Source organism: Leuciscus leuciscus (assembly GCF_965113295.1).
Source record: "Leuciscus leuciscus genome assembly, chromosome: 10".
Taxonomy (NCBI): domain Eukaryota; kingdom Metazoa; phylum Chordata; class Actinopteri; order Cypriniformes; family Leuciscidae; genus Leuciscus; species Leuciscus leuciscus.
The window spans coordinates 19,681,803-19,703,329 of NC_138734.1; the positions used below are offsets into that span (position 1 = coordinate 19,681,803).

At 40.8% G+C, this 21,527-nt stretch overlaps 3 protein-coding genes and 1 long non-coding RNA gene across 4 annotated transcripts in view; 1 reads left to right on the forward strand and 3 right to left on the reverse strand.

The window, feature by feature from the left end:
* LOC309508671 overlaps positions 1–21,527 on the reverse strand; it is a 342,418-nt gene that overhangs the window by 154,788 nt on the left and 166,103 nt on the right. The window lies entirely within an intron of this gene.
* The window catches only part of LOC309508176 (extracellular calcium-sensing receptor-like), a gene marked incomplete at both ends in the record, with an annotated part of 114,830 nt that overhangs the window by 90,892 nt on the left and 2,411 nt on the right, over positions 1–21,527 (reverse strand). The window contains one exon of the mRNA XM_082182700.1: positions 18,082–18,252. Coding sequence (XP_082038826.1) covers positions 18,082–18,252 — 171 coding nt within the window. The remainder of the gene's footprint in view (positions 1–18,081; positions 18,253–21,527) is intronic.
* LOC309508461 (uncharacterized protein) lies at positions 2,148–3,541 on the reverse strand. The gene is made up of 2 exons (XM_082183105.1): positions 3,271–3,541; positions 2,148–3,056 (listed from the first exon to the last, which is right to left on the reverse strand). The coding sequence occupies exons 1-2, from the start codon at positions 3,284–3,286 to the stop codon at positions 2,332–2,334; spliced, it is 741 nt and encodes a 246-aa protein (XP_082039231.1). The 5' UTR covers positions 3,287–3,541; the 3' UTR covers positions 2,148–2,331.
* LOC309508177 (uncharacterized protein) lies at positions 4,602–7,013 on the forward strand (the record flags this gene model as incomplete). Its single annotated transcript, XM_082182701.1, has 6 exons — positions 4,602–4,718; positions 4,978–5,158; positions 5,284–5,532; positions 5,643–5,814; positions 6,243–6,391; positions 6,483–7,013. 6 exons carry the CDS (start codon positions 4,602–4,604, stop codon positions 6,659–6,661), a joined length of 1,047 nt encoding a protein of 348 aa, XP_082038827.1. The 3' UTR covers positions 6,662–7,013.

The window sequence follows — 21,527 nt, forward strand, 5'->3', positions numbered from 1 at the left end:
CTAAACGGAAATGCTCCCACACCACAGATGTACGGCATCTCTTGGAGCCTCCATTTTATCTATCTATCCAAATCTATCTATGTATCTATATATATGAATCTATGTGTCTAGATATGTATCTAGATATAATCTATCTATGTAGGCTATATATATGTATCTATCTATAATCTATCTATGTATTTATATATGTATCTATAATCTATATGTATCTATCTATTAATCTAGCTGTCTATATGTATATCTATGTATCTATTAATGTGTCACTATATGTATACTCTGTCTGTCTCTAGCCTATCAGTCAATGTGTTGTGTAAATTTAAATGTAAGCCTATAGCCAATAACTAATCAAATCTTACTATGTCACTATATCACCAAAAATCTCAAAATCAAACTCCTCTCACAAAAACCCACGAGGTCAATATGCGTTGATTTCACTTTTATACAGATGTGCGCGATTGTGTGGTCTGTTCCCGACCGTGTCAATCAAACGCTGATTCGGCGGACCACACCTGATGAAACACTTAGTGAAACACTAAACACTTTGAGGCTTCGTTTGGCCATAGTCACGTGACATGGGTGTTTTAAATCACGCTTCGGATCAGTGTTTCGAAACATCTGCGCTTCGGGATCTCGCAAAGCTTCGGAACGACTGTTTCGCGTCAGCCATCCCTAGTGATTCCTGCCGCCTGCCTCGACCCTTGCCTGTTTTCTGTTTCTGCTCTGAGATTATCTCCATTGTTCTGTCTGCCCCTGATTTACCCTGCCTGTTGATTATTCTAATAAAGCTGCAATTGGATCTTACTGCGTCCTCCACATCATTACAGAATACTTCGCCACTTCAGATCCAGCAGCTGAGAAAAGACCGAGACCCACCATGGACCCCCTAATCAGTCTCTTCCGCCTCAGTCAAGGTAACCGATCTATAGAGGAATATGTTGAACAATTTTGTGAGCTCTGCCATGGGGTAGACTTGGGCGAGGCAGTCTTAAAGGATTGTTTCCGATATGGGCTTGAGGACATGTTAAATTATCTCATGCCTGACAACACCCCTCAATGGACTCTATGTCAATATATTGAATTCGCTCTGAGGTTAAGCAGATCATCCTTTTCTGCGGGCCCTGTGGATGAGGGTTCCCATGAACTTACCACACCCGTTGAACCAGAATTCTGCTATACCTCCCCGTACTCTCGTTACGTCTTAGCAGAATTTCCAGAGCCCCGTCACTTCTCAGCAGATTTTCCAGAGCCCCGTCACGTCTCAGCAGACCGTCCAGAGCCTCGTTACATCTTAGCAGAATTCCCCGAGCCCTCTACTGTTGAGGGGGCGTATCCAGAGACTGTTCCCGTCACGCCAGCCATCAAGCTAGTCACCGGATCGGTCTATTATCGTCCAGGACTGGTATCCAGTGTGGCCGATTCCCCGCTGAGGTCAGTACGTGTTGCCATAAGGGCCATCGTGCAGGAGTCTCGTCCCGCTGAGACTATCCTGCGTAAATCATGTTTCACCGAGACCTTCCTGCCTGAGTATCTTCCTGCCGAGCCTGTACTTCACGCCAGTCCAGAGCTGTGTTCACCGCTGGTCCTGCCCAGCACAAAGCCTTCACCGCTGGTCCTGCCGCCCAGCACAGAGCCCTCTTCGCCGCTGGTCCTGCCCAGCTCAGAGCCCTCTTCGCCGCTGGTCCTGCCCAGTTCAGAGCCCTCTTCGCCGCTGGTCCTGCCCAGCTCAGAGCCCTCTTCGCCGCTGGTCCTGTCCAGTTCAGAGCCCTCTTCACCGCTGGTCCTGCCCAGCTCAGAGCCCTCTTCGCTGCTGGTCCTGTCCAGTTTAAAGCCCTCTTCGCCGCTGGTCCTGTCCAGTTCAAAGCCCTCTTCATCGCTGGTCCTAACCAGTTCAGAGCCCTCTTCATCGCTGGCCCTACCCAGTTCAAAGCCCTCGCTGCCGCTGGTCCCGTCAAGCTCAGAGCGCACTGATCCAGAGCCAGAGCTTCACGTCAGTCCTGCCGAGCCAGAGCCAGAGCTTCACGTCAGTCCTGCCGAGCCAGAGCCAGAGCTTCACGTCAGTCCTGCCGAGCCAGAGCCAGAGCTTCACGTCAGTCCTGCCGAGCCAGAGCCAGAGCTTCACGTCAGTCCTGCCGAGCCAGAGCCAGAGCTTCACGTCAGTCCTGCCGAGCCAGAGCCAGAGCTTCACGTCAGTCCTGCCGAGCCAGAGCCAGAGCTTCACGTCAGTCCTGCCGAGCCAGAGCTTCACGTCACTTCTGCCGATCCAGAGACTGTTCACGTCACTTCTGCCGATCCAGAGACTGTTCACGTCACTTCTGCCGATCCAGAGACTGTTCACGTCACTTCTGCCAGGCCAGTGTCTCCGTACAAGATGGCCGCCGCCGAGCCTGTGTCTTCGGACAAGATGGCCGACTCCTCGCCTGTGTCTTCGGACAAGATGGCCGACTCCACGCCTGTGTCTTCGGACAAGATGGCCGACTCCACGCCTGTGTCTTCGGACAAGATGGCCGACTCCACGCCTGTGTCTTCGGACAAGATGGCCGACTCCACGCCTGTGTCTTCGGACAAGATGGCCGACTCCACACCTGTGTCTTCGGACAAGATGGCCACCGCATCCTCTGAGCCTGTGTCTGTCCCTGTTCCTGAGCCGTTGTCTGTTCCTGAGCCGTTGTCTGTTCCGGAGCCGGTGTCTGTTCCTGTGCCATGGCCGCCTGAAGGGTCATCTCCTCCCTGGCCTCCTGAAGGTTCGTCTCCTCCCTGGCCTCCTGAAGGTTCGTCTCCTCCCTGGTCGCCTGCACAGCCTGCTCCGCCCTGGTCGCCTGCACAGCCTGCTCCGCCCTGGTCGCCTGCACAGCCTGCTCCGCCCTGGTCGCCTGCACAGCCTGCTCCGCCCTGGTCGCCTGCACAGCCTGCTCCGCCCTGGTCGCCTGCACAGCCTGCTCCGCCCTGGTCGCCTGCACAGCCTGCTCCGCCCTGGTCGCCTGCACAGCCTGCTCCGCCCTGGTCGCCTGCACAGCCTGCTCCGCCCTGGTCGCCTGCACAGCCTGCTCCGCTCTGGCCTTCCGTATTACCGCAGTCTCAAGGTCCTCTTCCGCTCCACGGACCTGGCCCTCCATCCCGCCCCCGGATCCGCCTCCGGGCCACCTCCCACCTGGACAGTTTTTGAGCGTCTGGAAGCCGCTCTTTGGGGAGGGGCTATGTAACGGTCACCAGCTGGAGTGCCCTTGAAAGCCACCAGAGGGCACTCCACACCGGACTATCATATTTACTCACAGACTACAATTCCCATCCTGAATCTACCTGGACTGATTACTTCATACACCTGCACTGCACTGATTACACACACCTGCACCTCATTCACACACACATAAAAGCCACTTCCACACTCCACTTCTCTGCGAAGTATTGCATTGCCCCGGTGTACAATTTCTGAGCGTTTTCCCTGTGTTTGCTGAACTGTTACTGACCTTGGATTGTTTATACCGACTTCTGATTCTTCTGCTGCCTGTCTTGACCCGGATTGTTCATTGGACTGTGATTCCTGCCGCCTGCCTCGACCCTTGCCTGTTTTCTGTTTCTGCTCTGAGATTATCTTCATTGTTCTGTCTGCCCCTGATTTACCCTGCCTGTTGATTATTCTAATAAAGCTGCAATTGGATCTTACTGCGTCCTCCACATCATTACATATATATATATATATATATGTCATTATTTGAACAAAAATGAGACTGATTGAATATGTAAAAATATAAATCTGCTAAATTATTTTTTTGTGTGTGTGTGAATCATTCACGAGATTGAGATGACTGACAGTGATACCCGGCCATAGCAACGGAAGACATTTTTCAAAACAGATCGAACAAATCAGAAAAATACTTTCAATACAGTATTGCTTTCAATTAAAAAATAAACAATGAAAATGTAAAAGAAAATTAATTAAGTTTGAAAACCCATCGCACATTTCAAGGTATGAATAAAGTGTCGGGACAGTTTATTTATTTAAACAGGGTTGCATCGATAGTTTATTCCCTTTGTGATGCAAAATAAGAAACACAGAATCTTATTCTTGCAACATTTTAAATTTCTATTGTCAAAGAAATTGCAGCTAAATTAAAAAATTAAAACGGTACAAAACGAAAAAAGTTCAAAGCAACATAAATTAAGAACAGGCGTTTTTCTTTGCCTCTCTCTCGCTGGATATTTTTTTTAGTAAGTTTGGTTTGTTCACAGGTGTCCCTTGTCTAGTCTTTAGTCTTGTGTGTATTTAAGCCCTCATGTTTGCCATGTGTCTTTGTCAAGTATTGTTTCCTGTAACCACTGTTGTAAGTCCCGTTCATGTTCATGTCTTGTTTTGAGTTTTCATGCCACGGCATGTTTTTGTTTCATGTTTGGTTTTGTTTATAATAAACTGCATTTGGGTTCTCATTTACACTTGCCTCTAGTGGAACCTTTTTACACTCTATATGATGATATCTAGGTGAAATAGGCTCTATGTGATGGGATTTATCTGACCTTGGTGACGTGAGACAGCTAGCAGACGGTCGGTTTAGCCAGTCTGTCTGCTTCCTGACCTGAGCCCCAATTCATGCTTGAGCTCTAAGACAATGTGCCATATTACTAGAGAGAAGATCAGCACCATCCCAGGAGGGATGAATACCATCTCTAGCTATACTATGATGAACTTGCAGACCAACAACATAATAGACATACAGCTGGTGCAGGTACTTCAAATGCAGACTATGGATAACATACTATTGTTATGTATAACTACGTAGAACTTGTAAATATACCGTTTTTAAATGTCATGTGAGCAGTTGACACCTTTGCCTTTTGTATTAGTTTGTAAAAATATTTGCAAATTTCATAGATAAAATAATGCATACATAACATACACAGCAATTTTTAAGTAGAGAAGTAATTTATGTATCTAATTGATGGAGATATTACATATACATTTTATGCTTGTGTGTTTCTAATAAGAGCAACGAGGTAGGGGGAAGCTACCACATGGAGAAGGAGGGCCTTAGAAGAAGCTTGGACCTCCTCGAGGAAAGGGGTATAAATTTGGACTGCATTGTTACTGACCGTCACCCCCAGATACAAAAGTTTTTGAAGGATCGTAACATTACCCACTATTATGATGTATGGCACATGGCAAAAGGTAATCTTTGCGTCTTTGAAAGAAAAAAAAAGTCAAGTATTCATGTTTAATAGATATCTATATTTCTGAGATTACTGCATTAAAAAAAATCTGGTATTTTTTGCTATTCAATTTGACTTTATCAGGAATGTCAAAGAAGGTGGAGAAAATATCCAAAGAGAAGGACTGTAGTTTGGTGAAGAAGTGGCATAAGAGCATTACCAACCACCTGTACTGGTGTGCCAGCAGCTCTGATTCAGGAACTGAGAAGGTAGCCAAATGGACCTCTATCATGAACCACATTCAAGACATTCACACACATTCTGACCCAGCATTCCCTAGTTGTCAACATGAACAAAGGGTGTCTAAGGACAATAGCAAGTGGTTTCATCCAGGTGTGTAACCTCAATGTGTTATTTCCCAAGTAAACAATAAAAAGCATGTTATGTTCATCTTACAATATTCATGTGTTTATATATGCAACATCTCACTGATTTCTCCCAAGGTTCAACAGCGCTGAATAAGCTTCATAGGGTCCTGATAAACAAGAGAGTCCTTTCAGATGTAGAGAAGCTGAGCCCACATTACCAGACATCAACTGTGGAGGCATTTCACAAAGTCATCTTGCACTTTGCACCTAAAAATGTTGTCTTCCCCTTCATTGGAATGCTATGCAGGTATGTCTTCTCTCCCTCACACATTGAACATAGTTCTGAACACAACACATATACCATTATGTTTGAAAGGGGACATACCCTTTTTTTGTGTTTTTAGTCCCCAACAGCGCCTTCCAGTCAGCAATGGGATGGTTAGGTTTAGGGTTAGGTTAGGGTTACCTGCCTCTAAGGAGCCATTGGGGGCTAAAACACCATCAAATAATTTTGTTTTCTATCTAGGCAAATTAGTTTTCAGAACCAAAATACAGCGTAGTTAATTTCTTTCTGAGATTATAGTTTACATAATGGTATAGATTTACTGTATTAGTATAAGTATATATAGTATAGAAAGTTTTTTTTTTTTTTTAATTTGAATGATAAATACAAATTTTGATTTATTCTCTTTGACAATATGAACAATTTTTGTTTATGTTTGTCTTATCCGTTAGGTTGTACCTAGCAGCGATGCACTTCAATGAGAATGCTGTTCGGACACAATTGACAACATCTAAAGGGAAACTTGTATACAAGCTTCACTTTCCAAAGGCCAAAAAGGGAGGATACACCGTCAAACCAGTGAAAACCGAGGCAACATTTTGTAAGCTTTTCCAAAAAAGTATTTATTTTAAACAATACTTAATGTGCAAATAAAAGGTATATTACAAAAAAAAAAAACTTATACTTTACAGGCTATGTCATCAAACTGATGGATACAGTCTTTGAAGAGGTTGTCCGCGATCCCCTTCCTTATCTGGATGGCATACAGCAGGTTCTTGTGCCGCCGGACCTGTCTTCTCAGTTTGAAAGACCTTCCATGGAAGAAGCTGTTGCTCAACGCGTGTCACGTTTTAGTCAAGGGGGGGTCTGAATCCGACATACTGCCCAGCAGCATCAGGAAACTCTCTTCTTATACGCAGCACCACACATGAAGGGATGACAACACGTACACTTTGACCCAGAAAACCCCAGCACCAGCTGACAAACCACCTGTAGGACAGGTGTCTGCACTGCCTGCAGAGAAAGTAGTAGAGACAGAAAAATATATTTTGTGTTTTATTTATTATTTTGTTCACATGTCATTATGGGTCATGTATGTATGCTCTTGAGACACAATAAAAGCATCACATCAATAAATATATATCATTATTGCATGTTTCATCTTTTATAACTTAAAATCATACGGGATAGCTGTGCAATGCATTAAACTCGTGATGTAATAAGGTTGTAATATAATTCTATTATATTTACACAAAATGTAACAAGTGTGTGAAACTGGCCATACCTTTCAAACCCTCTGATCCTAATACGACCATGGTCAGCTCTATATACATTCATTGCATTTTGCAAAGAATATAAATTGAGGCACACAGGTTCAAGGCCAGGATGGTCAATCATGCATGAAATCGTATTCGGCACTTGTGTCATTCTTCTTGTGACCTAAAAAAAAAGAAGAAAATCATAATGGCACTGTTATTTACAGTAATCTTTCATACTTTGGAAGAAGCACAAAGTACAAACATAGTTTGAATATATTTCTATCCAGTGTAGTAGTGAAACACCTGTGGTATTTCCTTGCAACATACATTTTCTCTCTCGAGGCCCATGCGTGCACAATTTCCACAAGTACACCTGTAAAAAAAGATTGACATTGAAGTACGTTTTTGTAATTAATAGGTAAAGTAAAAATCACAATAAAACAGCATAGTAAATATAACATTGACTATATTGAGTGGTTGAATTTCTAAAAATTCTAAAATTGACGTGACTGTTAAGTTCGTACTGAAAATAATGAATAAACTTACCACTCCGAAACGTCCATTTGCATTCTACAAACAACCGCTTGTTCCTCAAACTCTGCATCGTCGTCTGAAACCGGCTCAAACATATACGGTTGTACACCGAGTCTCTCCATTTGCACGTCGGACCTGTTTGCTGTGACTCTCTGAGCTCTTGTAATGAGCCCGCAGTGAAAGAGCCAATCAGAGCAGAACTCCTCATTACTATTCATGACCCTTCCAAATAAGGTAAAAACAGACCATTTCATTCTAGGGCCAATTTATAGGGTTGGAAATTGACCTGTAAAACCTTTTCTGGACATTTTAAATGGCTTTTTAAGCCACATACCCTCTATGTAGATATCAGGGACAAAATTAAAATATTATTTCAACACATTCTAGGGCACCTTTAAGGGCTTTGTTCTAATCACGATATTGAGTAAACCGCAAAAAAACTGTTTCAATTTGAATCGTGTGTCTATGTGTGAATGAATGGCACAGAATGCGTGCTGTAGTTTACTACAGGCACTTACATTAGTGAACATGCTATTTTTACATGAAAATTAACACATCTACTAGTTTAGCTTTTCCCAAACTATATTGCTACACTGAGATGAGTTAAAATCGACTGAAATGTTGAAATAAAATGTCTTTGTATAAGCAACGTATTAAACTGCAAATTAACATTACATGCCCTACATTAATATATCATAAAAATGAAAGTACAGATGAAATAGGAATGTTTAGACAAGATTTTGTTGACTAGTTTAGATAGATTATAAAGTTTTTACTGTAAAATAGACTACTGCCACATCAAATAAGCTTTTGTTTGCCAATTTATGTTCATATGTTAAATATAGCCTATAGTATGGGATGTTTTGTTAAGAATAAAGTAGGTATATTGAGTTATCAACTAAGATGTTATTATAGTGTTTGTTCCAATGTATATTCAAACTAATGAATCCTTAACTTTGAAATACGTATGATAAAATGTATGCTTTTTACAAAGAAAGATTACACTTGAAATATTGTTAAAATTTTAATTGTTGTTTATTTACATGTGAAAACTTTTTAATAAAATAGCAAAAAACATATTTACAAGGTAGATGTAAACAAAATCTTAATAGGTCAATATAAGCCTTCTCATTAAATTATTTATTATTATGGTTTATTAGTGACAAATTTGGGGAGAGGATAAATATTCCAAGACTTTCTGAAAATACAATATGAGAATTAACTGCACAATTACTAGAAATGTTTACCTTGGATATTATACAATTTGCATGCATACAAAATTTGTGGAAAATACTTTTTTTTTTTTAAGATGTTTTCCACTCTAACTTTGAACCAATTCTGTAGAATTGCCCATTTAGCCAATCTGAATAGGATTTGTTTCCAGGTATGACTGTGTACTCAAAATGTGCTTTTGACTTTCATTTATATTTGGATTATATTGTTAACTATATTCTAAATAAATTAAAAGCTATATATATAAATATATTTTCATTTATATTTGGATTATATTGTTAAGTCAAGTCAAGTCAAGTATATTTGTATAGCGCTTTTCAAAATACAGATTGTATCAAAGCAGCTTCACAGTATTCAATTAAAATAATACAACAAGGTTTGTTTCTAGTGGAATTTATTGATTGATAAAATTTTGCAGTTGCATACCTGACTGAAAGGCTCATTATGCAGAGTTGTCATTGGGTCATTGTCTTCTCAGATGTGAATCACAGCATTATTCATGATCATTCACGCTAGAGTTCTCAACGGGCCTGAAAATTACAACCCGACCCGACCCGGCCCGTGGCTTTTAAAGCCCGGACCCGATGTAACCCGACACATCAACATGAATTATCTGCCCGAACCCGGCCCGCGGCCCGACGCGTTTTTCTCATACACGTATTATCATGACCAGCAGACAGGAATTCAAATCAACCTTTAATGTTCACGCCTTTTAACAATACAAACAATACAAACAACTTAAACAATAAACTTTAAATATATAAATAGGCTATATAAATATACCTTAAATAAAAATCTTCACACAATAATAAATAAAAAGACCCTGTTTTTTTGCTGTCATATTTCATCAGCACCTTGCATTTTGAGCATTGCATGATATAACCTGTAGAATTTCCATCAGAATCCAGCACCACTCCAAACACTTTCCAGACCTCTGATTTTCCCACTCCTGTAGTAGCGACGGTGAATTCACCTGCGGCAAGTTTGCTTTTCACCAACTCCATCTTCTCAGGCTAAAGGCGTGCACGCAACGGCGTCAGGTCTGCCCCCACCCCTCTCCATGATGCACGTTCGTTGCACGCAGCAGCCAGACTTTCTTTACGGTGAATAGCAGCGATGATTAATAAAAAAAATTCACTGAGCGGAAAAGATTAAGCCCGAGGTCCGACCCGACCGAGTCATTTGCTTATATTTTCGACCCGAACCCGGCCCGAACCCGCGGGTCCCGTCGGGTTTGTCGGGCCGACCCGACCCGTTGAGAACTCTAATTCACGCCCCCACGCATATTGCCTCTCTAAACAAAAAGTGGTTTACAAAATTTTAATCAATGTATTGTTTTATGTAAATGGGTTGGCAGGATGATTTTCACATCACTTTGAAGCAAAAAATCTAGGCGACAACATCCATTAGTCAAAAGACTTGTGGACACATATTGTGGCCTTATTTCAGAAACTTACATTTTTTTGTTTTTTCAATAACCAAGTATAAACATTATTCTCTCAAAATACAAACATGTACCTCACATATTATGGTAGCCCTGTTTGTGCTGAATAGAGTGTAATGACACTTTTGACATTAACCCTCTGGGGTCTGAGCTGTTTTCTGGCCCTGGAAGTGTTCTGACATGCTCTGACATTTGTGCTTATTTCTGTTACTTGTGACATTGTCATGGCTAAAGTCTTATTACACTGTATTTGGCACAAACTCTGCTACAATAATATATCAGCAGCATGTGTGTAAAAGTTTGTAGTTTTGAGATAATGACATTTATGCGTGGTTTGTGAAAATACCAAAAAAATTGTCACTGAAATAAGCCCATGAAACCCATACTGATTATTTCTTCACAAGACTTTTGAAAATTGTATCACGTAGCCTAGAATATTTGCTCCAAAACTATGTGAAAATCACCCTGACCGCTCATTCAGATAAGACAATATATTGATTTAAAATTTCTAAGACGTGTTTTGTGTGAAAAAGCCTTATGCGAAGAGGCGTGATCATCTCATGAATATGTAAGCCTTTAACACCTGAGAAAGACAAAGACACTCCCCTAACAGCCCTATTAGGAGTGATCAGGCCCTGTCATTCAGAGCAACCTTGCACAAAGAATGAGGAGATTTAAAAAAGAATGGCTTTTAGATTGTTTGGATTTATTTACAACACAACATAATCCAAAGATACACAACAAATGACAAAAGAGCACATTGAAAACAATGATCCAAAGACAGAGACCTTTATGCCATTCCTAAAAACATTGTACATACCTTTCATTTCCAAGGTGTTTGATTTTCACTTTACCATGTTCATGTACAGAGACTCAGAGCAGGACTCAGTGGCATCTGGTCCCTGAAAGAAAAGAAAAAAAGTGGACATACTGGTATCAAGAGAAACTAGGCCTGCACGATTTTGGGAATAAATTTTAGATTTTTCTGGTTAAAATTGCTTTTTAAAATTCACAGAATACACACACACACACACACACACACACACACACACACACAAATGTTTCCAACAATATATAATATAATGAACACCATGTTTGTTGTGCCTTGTAGGCACAAGCTATGTGCAGTACTGCATACAATAATAATAACAATAACCTATAGCAGCCTATAAATCTTCCAAAAGATTTCAGTAACAATGCTAGAGAAAAATATATTGATTATCTTATGTTACTTCAAATGTTTCCATTCTTTATGATGATATGAAATGAGATAATAGTAAAAACATAAAGCCTAATGTTTGGTGCATTTTTCCTTTCAAACGCGATCACGCTCCAAAATATGATACATTCAAACGCGATCGCGGTCCAAAATATGATACATTCAAACGCGATCGCGCTCCAAAATATGATACATTCAAACCCACAGCGCGCTCCAAAATATGATACATTCAAACGCGATCGCGCTCCAAAATATGATACATTCAAACGCGATCGCGCTCCAAAATATGATACATTCAAACGGGATCGCGCTCCAAAATATGATACATTCAAACGCGATCGCGCTCCAAAATATGATACATTCAAACGCGATCGCGCTCCAAAATATGATACATTCAAACGCGATCGCGCTCCAAAATATTAAACATTATGGTTATACATATCTATGTTTGAGCAGATATCCACAAACAGTATTTAACAGTAAACACGGGTCTAAATAGTATAATATTCACCATATATCTAGCAACAGTTCAACTGCAATGTGAAGTTTATGCAACAATACCATAAACTAATAAGTAAGAATTTCTTACCTTACATCTTTCTTGTCTTCAAATCGCGTTCTTCTTCTTCTGAGGTAAATTCAATGTAAGCTCAGACGTGTCTTCCAAACTCGACGAAAAGCAGAGACTTGTGAAGTTTTTTGGTGTTTTGTGTTTGAGGTAACGAGGGCGTTCGCGTTCCATGTGGAGATTTGCATGTGAATCACTTTTGCGCAAGTGGGCGTGGTCGAATTAAAAGTAATTAGCAAGCGTTTGAGATACTGAACATCCTGTTGGTTTTATACAAATTACTTAAACAGAGAATATTTGTTTTCAGTTTGAATCTGATCATTTTAAAGTACACACTTAAATGTGTATAAAGGTATATGGCTCATAAATGTGTGACAAGTATTCGCTGAGTTTTGTTTCAGTTTATAGACGTGCTCAAGAAAAAAAAGTTTACCGCGATGGAGAGGCAGAATGCACACCCTGTTTATTTTCTTTATTTTACAAAAGTACAATGTTTTGATTTGATTGTAAGTGGACACATACAAAAGTAGAAATATCACAGATTCTTTTTTTATATTTCTTTTTTCTGTATGACCATAAATGACGGAGTAATTTAAGTTTATTGTGCTACAATGTGAAGAAAATCCAGCAAAACGCGGGGGCGCGTTTGCCGACCTCAGAGGGTTAATATGTTTATAAGCAAAAAAAAACAACAAAAAAAAAAAAACACAACTGTCAGGGCATGTCAAAGCATCTCAAGGACCACCAAAACACCCTAGACCCTTCAGTGCTGGAGCTCCTCCAAGATCGCTTCTCGGCTGGTCTTACCCTGTCCACCCTCAAGGTGTACGTGGCTGCCATTGCGGCTTTCCACACTCCTCTGGGTGATGGGCCTCTGGGGAGACATCAGCTGGTTGTACGTTTCCTCCGTGGAGCTCGGAGGATGAGACCTGCGGCTCGCACCAGAGTTCCCACATGGGACCTGGCAGTGGTTCTCGAAGGGCTGGTTGAGGCCCCCTTTGAACCTCTGGAGTTGGCTGAGGCCAAGAACCTTTCCCTCAAGGTAGCTTTTTTATTAGCCATTACTTCTATGAGGAGAGTAGGAGACCTTCAGGTGCTCTATCTATCTCATGGGTGCCTGGCGTTTGCTCCAGGCGACATTAAGGCCATCTTGCATCCCAGGCAGGGCTATGTGCCTAAAGTGCCATCTAATGTGGCACGGCCTACGGTTCTGCAGGCTTTTCATCCTCCACCCCACGTGACGGTGGATGAAGAAAGGCTTAATTTGCTCTGCCCTGTCACAGCTCTCAAGATTTATGTCCAGAGGTCTTCTTCATGGCGGAAGTCAGTGCTTCGGGTCGTCCAAGAAGGGGCTTCCCATATCCAAACAGACCATCAATAACTGGATCATTCAGGCTCTCTATGGCCTTTCAGGTGTGCAGCTTGCCTTCACCTTTGGCCGTGATGGCTCATTCAACCAGAGGCATGGTGTCCTCTAGAGCCCTCCTTTCAGGGGCCCCGATCCAAGAAGTGTGCGATGCAGCAGGATGGGCCACCCCTCGTATTTTTATCAGATTCTATAGCCTGGACATTCCTTCTATGCCAGGCACTCTAGTGCTCTTGTCCTAAGTGTGCCTGTGCGCAGCTTCACACTGGGACAGGCAGGGCTCGTTGTGGCATAGTGGGTACTCGTTCCCCAAAGTGTCGTCATCGACGCAGTTCGAGTTCCCTCGGAAGGAAACGTCTCGGGTTACGACTGTAACCCCTGTTCCCTGAGAAGGGAACGAGACACTGCGTCCCTTCGCCACGCCTTCCCCTGCCTGGGAACACTTGCTTCATCGCAGAAGCTAACTCTGTTGTGTGCCGGCTTCCCTTTGTAGCTTCCGTGTATGCCGTCACATATTACGTCATGACACAGCACCAATCAGGATTGGATTAGTTTCATTCATACTTCAGATGCGTTACGCTAAGGGCGTTCCCCAAAGTGTCGTCATCGACACAGTGTCTCGTTCCCCTCTCAGGGAATAGGGGTTACAGTCGTAACCCGAGACGTTTTTCATGTGCATTCAATTTCTGCTGTTTTTGCTCTTCCTGCTCTGCATTGCACTTCCAGACCTTCCAGGTATTTTACTTTTCATAACTGATCTTACAGTGCTAGTGCTTAATTTGTTTATTTATTGCACTTAGTACACTTGTTTTTATGTCATATTTATTTATTCAAATTTCATAAAAAAATGGTTGTAGGTTAATGTTTTTTAAAAGGCTTTTTCACTGCTTTCCTGGAAATTGCCATTGTTTTATTTTATGTCTCCTAATGCATGTTGTCACTCTCTCTAAATACACTGTTTTGATAAAAAGAGATCAGCTTGAAAATGACTATATTCTTGTTTTAGTATATTGAAACCTTAAAATATTCTCTTGCTATGTGATTTAATATGACATGCATAAAATATTTTGGAAATAATCAGATACAAACACATAAGCTGGAGTTTTGAACTATATATTTAAATCAGAAAAATAGTTCCCCAAGTGCAGTATTTTCAGACCTATATTTTGGAAATAACAAGTGTTATACTGCAAGTTATTCATTATAAAGTGGGAAATCAGTGCTTTTAGTGTATTTATATTTTTTTCATTTTTTATTTGACTTATATGTGTGTGTGTGTATTCTTCAAATTGTATTAATTTAGTTACATATTTGAGTGAATCCTTCTTTCTTTCTTTTTACTTTGCTAGTGCATGCCAACTAACTCTTGTTGATTTGCAACTAAATGTTAACTCCTCATAAGGGTTTTAGTAGACTGTTAGGGCCAGTGGAATAAGTTGACATGTACTTGCAAAGTCAGTAGAATGTTAGTTGGGGGACCATCAAAATAAAGGGTTAGCAGATATCTAAAGTGGACTATCAAAATAAAGTGATACAATATTATACTTGTATTTAAAGTTAAATTACATAGTTCTTAGAGTAAATTGCTTTGAAAGTGGATAATAAGTTTATTGTGATTTATTATGGGTTTTGCCCATGATATGTTTCCTTGTGTTTTGGTCTGGCTTGAGTAAGATAATGTAACACTTTGGTGTAAATATACAGAATAACAAACCAAAACTAGAAGCTAAGATGGCAAATATCTCCACAGCTACAGTGAATTTTCCAGGAGAACTGACATAGGCTGGGATAAATGTGATCCAAACAGCACAAAAAATAAGTATACTGAATGTGATGAATTTGGCTTCATTGAAGTTATCTGGCAGCTTTCGAGCCAGAAAAGCCAAAATGAAACATAGGACAGAGAGCAACCCAATATAAACAAGTACAGCCCAGAAACCTATAGCTGAGCCTAGATCACATTCTACTATTATTTTATCTAATGAATGAGTAATATTTTTAAATGGCATTGGAGGGGCTAATACCAGCCACAGGGTACATATTATTACCTGAAAAAGAGTACAACAGAAAACGCTAATTCTTTGTAAGGGCAGTGAACACTGAGGGACACTTGATCCAGGCACTGTGGCCTTAAAAGCCATTACCACTGCTATGGTCCTTGCCAGAATACAAGACATACAAAGGGCAAAAGTAATCCCGAATGCTGTGTGACGCAACATACAGGACCACTCAGTAGGCCGACCAATAAAAGTAAGTGAACAAAGAAAACACAGAGACAATGAGAAGAGAAGCAGGAAGCTCAGCTCTGCATTGCTGGCCTTCACGAGAGGGGTGTCTATGAAGTTGTAAAACACCAGTGCTACTGCAATTGTTAAAGACACCCCGGTTAATGAGAATGCAGTCAACAGTATTCCCATGTTTTCCTCGAATGAAAGGAACTCCAACTTCTTAAGAACACACGTACTGTGGTTTTCGTTTGACCAGTACTCTAAAGGACATTTGACACATTCAGCAGAATCTAAAAAGACAAATAGAGCATAACATTATTATGTTTTTCCTCATACATTCAGCATAATCTGGTATATATGACATTGTTGGAATAGGTACATCCATTTATTTATGTGTCTTTCATTTATTTGCACATTATAATGTGTTTGTCACTTTCTATCAAAGTGATAGTCATCTCACCAGTAGTGTTGCTGATTTCTCCAGAAGGGCACCGCAAACATTCAAAGCAGCATACTGGTCTCCTTTTGATCACAGCTTGTCTGAAACCTGGCTGACATCTCTCACTGCACACTGAGCTCGGTTTCTGCCATGTTTACACATTCTTACTTTGTTGCACTTATTTTGAGTTACACTTGAGTTGCACTTATTTAACTGACATATATCAGGCACTCAACATCCTAATGTTATTTTGTACATACCGTGTAACTGTCTCCTTCCCAAATTATATTCATAGAATTCATGACAAACTGCTGTTCACTGGGTAGTGAGGCATCATAGTGTCCTACAGTGATAAAATTTGTTTCCCCTGCTCCGTTTTTCTGCCAGTTTATTAGCTCATATCTTGCCATAGGGTTTCCGTTTTGGTCAAAGTATACTGTCTGACCAGAAGCCATTGTGAAATTCACATTTTGAAGGGAATGAAGTACCTGTTAACATTTTTAAAACCAAAATGTGTTAATAATAAATAAATCAATAAATCAATCAAAACATAAAATGACATATTTCCAAGATTGACTTACTTGGCTGGAAACCATTAAATCCTTATTTCCACATGTTATGTTTTCACTGTATGAACTGTTTGAGGTTTTGCAAGCAATTGTGTTCTGAAGTGCATAAGCTACAGCATAGACTGCCTTATATACATTATTTGAAATCCGTAGCTCAGATACATCTGTGAAAGCATTACTCACGTTACTCAGATTTTCAGAACCATCACAAAACTTTTTATACTCAGAACTGATTGTCGAAGAGAGACGGCATCCAAATGTCATCTCCCAAAATTCCCTCAGAAGAGCATTTGAAGGGTTCTGAGATGGATTAACTTTAAGCAGAAATTCTTTCAGCCCTGGGATTTTTGACTTGCTAATTGTAAAGCCAACTGCTCCACCAAGAACTTTTGAAACTCTTTCAGTTGCCAAGTATCTCGCTGTTATCCAGGATTCACTGCCTACCCACTGTAGCCCAGTTACATTTTGCCTGATAATTTCCTCCAGTAACACATCCATTTCACCCTGTGCCAGAAATGCCACAAGAACTTTAGCAGTGCCCTTTTTTATTACTTCAACGACCTTAGCTATCTTCTCTTTGGAATTTGTCCTCGATATGGCCTCTGAATACTCGATGCATACTCCTTCTCTCTCTGCTATCTCTACAAAGTTTGCCATGCCATGGTTTCCATAGTCATTATCACTTCTCACGGCTCCAACCCATGTCCAGCCGAAGTGTTTGACTAGCTGAGCCAGTGCTCTGCTCTGGTAGTAATCACTGGGAATAGTCCTGAAGAAAGAAGGAAACTGCTTTCTGTTGCTCAGGCAGGCGCAGGTAGCAAAATGGCTAATCTGTCAAACAGAACAGATAAAAGGAATAGGAAACTATATTTATTTTTAATTTACAATTTTTTTGTAATTTACAATAGGACAAAGTATGTATATTTATTTCACCACAGGAATCTTGAAGGGTCCTGTTGCTCTGGACAGTACAATGGTTGAGGAAGACTCAGATTCTCCAATAATAGCTTTAACTGCTGTTTTTCCAGAGCAAGTGTGTTCTGCTGTCAACTCCTGGCCATTTATCAGAGCCATTGATGACCTCATAGAGGCTAATGTGGAACCACAGCTGTCAAATATTTGGTATCCAAACGAAATGTTTGGGAGCAACATCTGATTGCTGTTAATTTCCTCAATGGCAAAGATCATGGTCTGAGCAAAGCGGAATTCTCTCAAATTAAGGCTAATTTGTTCAGAGAGAGAGAGAGAGAGAGAGAGAGATTTTTATTTCAAAAAAAAAAAAAAAAAAAAAATGTGCAGTAAGGTTGGAAGATTGTCTTATTGGAAATATTAACTAATGTCTTATTTCACAAAAAAAAAAAAAAAAAAATCCATAGGACATATAATATTTACACTGTTAAATTAATCAAATAGAAGCAGAGAAGTTGCAAACCTTGTGCACAATAGACGATGAGGTTTTTCTGTAAATGATGGCATTTCCAAATTTATTTTGCTGTGAATTGAAAAAGCTCCTCCGATGATAATCTCTCCATATTTGGACAGCAGGGGGTACTCTGGTTGCCCTATAATACTACAGTTAGCCTTTTCCCCCTTTGTTTTAAGGCTGCAGAGCAGCAATAACCCAAAGACAAGCATCACAGAGACTCTGGACCTCCCATACTCTTCTGATGACAATGAATTTGTTTATATAGTGTTTGTCAGACTCATCATGAGCACATAATGAACAAAGTTATGTAATCATATGGTGAGTTTTTTTTCTGTCACGATCTCCAGTCACCAGCCCAATGTTTCACTGTTTCGAAGCATTCCAAACGCCACACGCTGGTGACCCCTGCTGGTCAGAACAATGAAATGCAACAAAAACTCAGGCCAAATGAGAAAGCAGACTCATTCGCTGGGCCAGTTGTCCGCAGGCCAACAAACTAACACGGTGTGATTATGATTCAGGCTGCATCACAAGTCAGAAATCAGATTAGTATTCTATAGTATTCAAATATTTCATCCAGTTTCTTTTGCTTGAAGATTGGATTCATCATACCAATATGGAAATGAGGCTGGTCATAGGTCTGGGCAGAGGAATTTTCTGGTTCTTGTGGTCTTTGCTGAGGATCTGTGCCGATGGCTGTCGTGTCGACGAGGCCTTCACAGGGGATTGTCTAGTTGACAGGATCTCTGTTGACATTCAGTGCTGTGTTGAGTTTGTGTCTAGGTGCAGGATCACCATCTGATCTGGATTTGGACTGGATACAGCTGACTGCATCAAGCTTGTGATAAACAGAGAGACTAATATTAGTGTAGATGCCATTCTTCGTATGATATAACAAGTACATCGGCTGTTATGGGAAGTGTTCCCGACTGATCTAATTTAGGCAGCCTGATATAAACAGATGCAAATAAAAAAATTTGTTTTAATGTGTAATGTTTGTAATATGTATGCCAGGTAAAATAGTGTGTTTTTAGAATGAAAATATGTTTTTAGTCTAGATTTAAACTGACAGAGTTTGTCAGCTTCCCGAACAAGGCTAGGAAGACTGTTCCAGAGTTTGGGTGCTTTCATATTCTAGATCCCAGATAGCAGACGTATGTGGACCACTTCAGGCAATGATGCGGCACTGCAGGCCTTCTTATGGCCCGGACAAAATGTATGTGAGCCTGATGTAGGCCCACATGTAAAATGGCAAATATGGCCCAAATATTTTAAATCACATGTGGGCCGCAGAGATGCGGCACTCATGGCAATGTGTAATCTGAATGTGAGCCTAAAGTGGCCCATATGATAAATAATGAATATTGCAGCAAATGTGGCCCAGTTATCTTAAAACATAACTGGGCCAGTTTTGGCAAAGATGTGGGACAGTAATCACTGGCAAATCTGAATGTGAACCTAAAGTGGCCCACAAATGGCATAGCAAATATGGCCCAAATACATTACACTAAATTTGGGCCACATTTGGCAAATGAACGGCACAGTCAGCACTGGCTAACCAGGGTGTGATCTTAAACTGACCCACATATAATGCAACAAATGTGGCCCAGTTATCTTAAAACATACAGTATCTGGGCTAGTTTTGGCAAAGATGAGGGGCAGTAATCACTGGAGAATCTGAATGTGAACCTAAAGTGGCCCACACATGGCATAGCAAATATGGCCCAAGTACATTACACCAAATTTGGACTGCATTTGGCAAATGTACTGCACAGTCAGCACTGGTTAACCAGTGTGTGAGCCTAAACTGGCTCGCATATAATACAGCAAATGTGGCCCAGTTATCTTAAAACATATCTGGGCCAGTTTTAGCAAAGATGTGGGACAGTAATCACTGGCAAATCTGAATGTGAACCTAAAGTGGCCCACACATGGCATAGCAAATATGGCCCAATGACATTACCCCAAATTTGGGCCACATTTGGCAAATATACGGCACAGTCAGCACTGGCTAACCAGTGTGTGTGCTAAACTGACCCACATACACTGAACAAAATTATAAACGCAACACTTTTGATTTTGCCCCCATTTTTCATGAGCTGAACTCAAAGATCTAAGACTTTTTCTATGTACACAAAAGGCCTATTTCTCTCAAATATTGTTCACAAATCTGTCTAAATCTGTGTTAGTGAGCACTTCTCCTATGCCGAGATAATCCATCCACCTCACAGGTGTAGCATATCAAGATGCTGATTAGACAGCATGATTATTGCACAGGTGTGTCTTAGGTTGGCCACAATAAAAGGCCACTCTAAAATGTGCAGTCCCCAAAAAACACAAAAAAAGTTAACTAGTAATTTCAAAGTTTTTTGTCTTCCCTTGCCATCAGTTTTATAGTGAAATGCTCTGCTGATTAATTATGCTAAATATACGGAAGGAAAAATGTCTAAAGGTGCCACGCATTAACAGTCGGAATCATCTGTATGACAGATACAAATAATTGTTGTAGTCTTTGTTCAACTTTAGTTATAATAAGACACGTACACACAGGAGTTCACGCTCAGCTTCTTTTACAAGTGTTTTTTCACCGAGGGCAAAACCAACTACACGAACTGTATGGGGGCGTCCTGGTCAGAACCATTCACTGCCTATACTACATCCCCCTTCTTAAAGCTGCCGTCGGCAAGTCTGGCAGATTGGGTCGATTAGCCAAAATTTTGAATGTTTACAACTCTCATGCCCCTCCCCACTACCAGCGAGCACCCTCCCATCGAGGTCATGCTCGTCAGTGCGTCACTGTGCGTGTGTACCTGATTTTCTGTGAACGCGTCCGTCTCTTCAGCATCTATCAACACCATGGACTCGGAGGTAGGCTGCCCTGGCTAATCTATCCATAGATAGCAATAACCGAGGAATTGGAAGCTTGTTAGTAGATTTTCTCTCCGCCATCACGCTTCATGCAATCTCTAGGCGAACTTCAGGCGTGGCGTGTGCATGTGATATTAACCCTCTGGGGTCTAGGCTGTTTTTGGGGCCCTTGAGATGTTCTGACATGCCCTGACATTTGTGCTTTTTTCAGTTGCATATAAACATATTAATGGCAAAGGTGTAAATTCACTCTATATAGCACAAACAGGACTACCATAATATGTGAGCCACGTGCATGTACATGTTTTCATTTTTGAGAGAATAATGTTTATGCATGGTTATTGAAAAAACTAAAAACTAACATTTCTGAAATAAGGCCACAAAACACATAGTAAATATGTGTCAATAAGACTTTTGACTAATGGATGTCCTCGCCTAGAGTTTTTTCTTCAAAATTATGTGAAAATAGTCTTGCTTTATCGTTCACATAAAACCATACATTGATTTAAATTGATGTAAAACAGGTTTAGCTTGGAAAGCCAATATGCGAGGGGGGCGTGAACGAGGAGTGGTTTACACCTTAG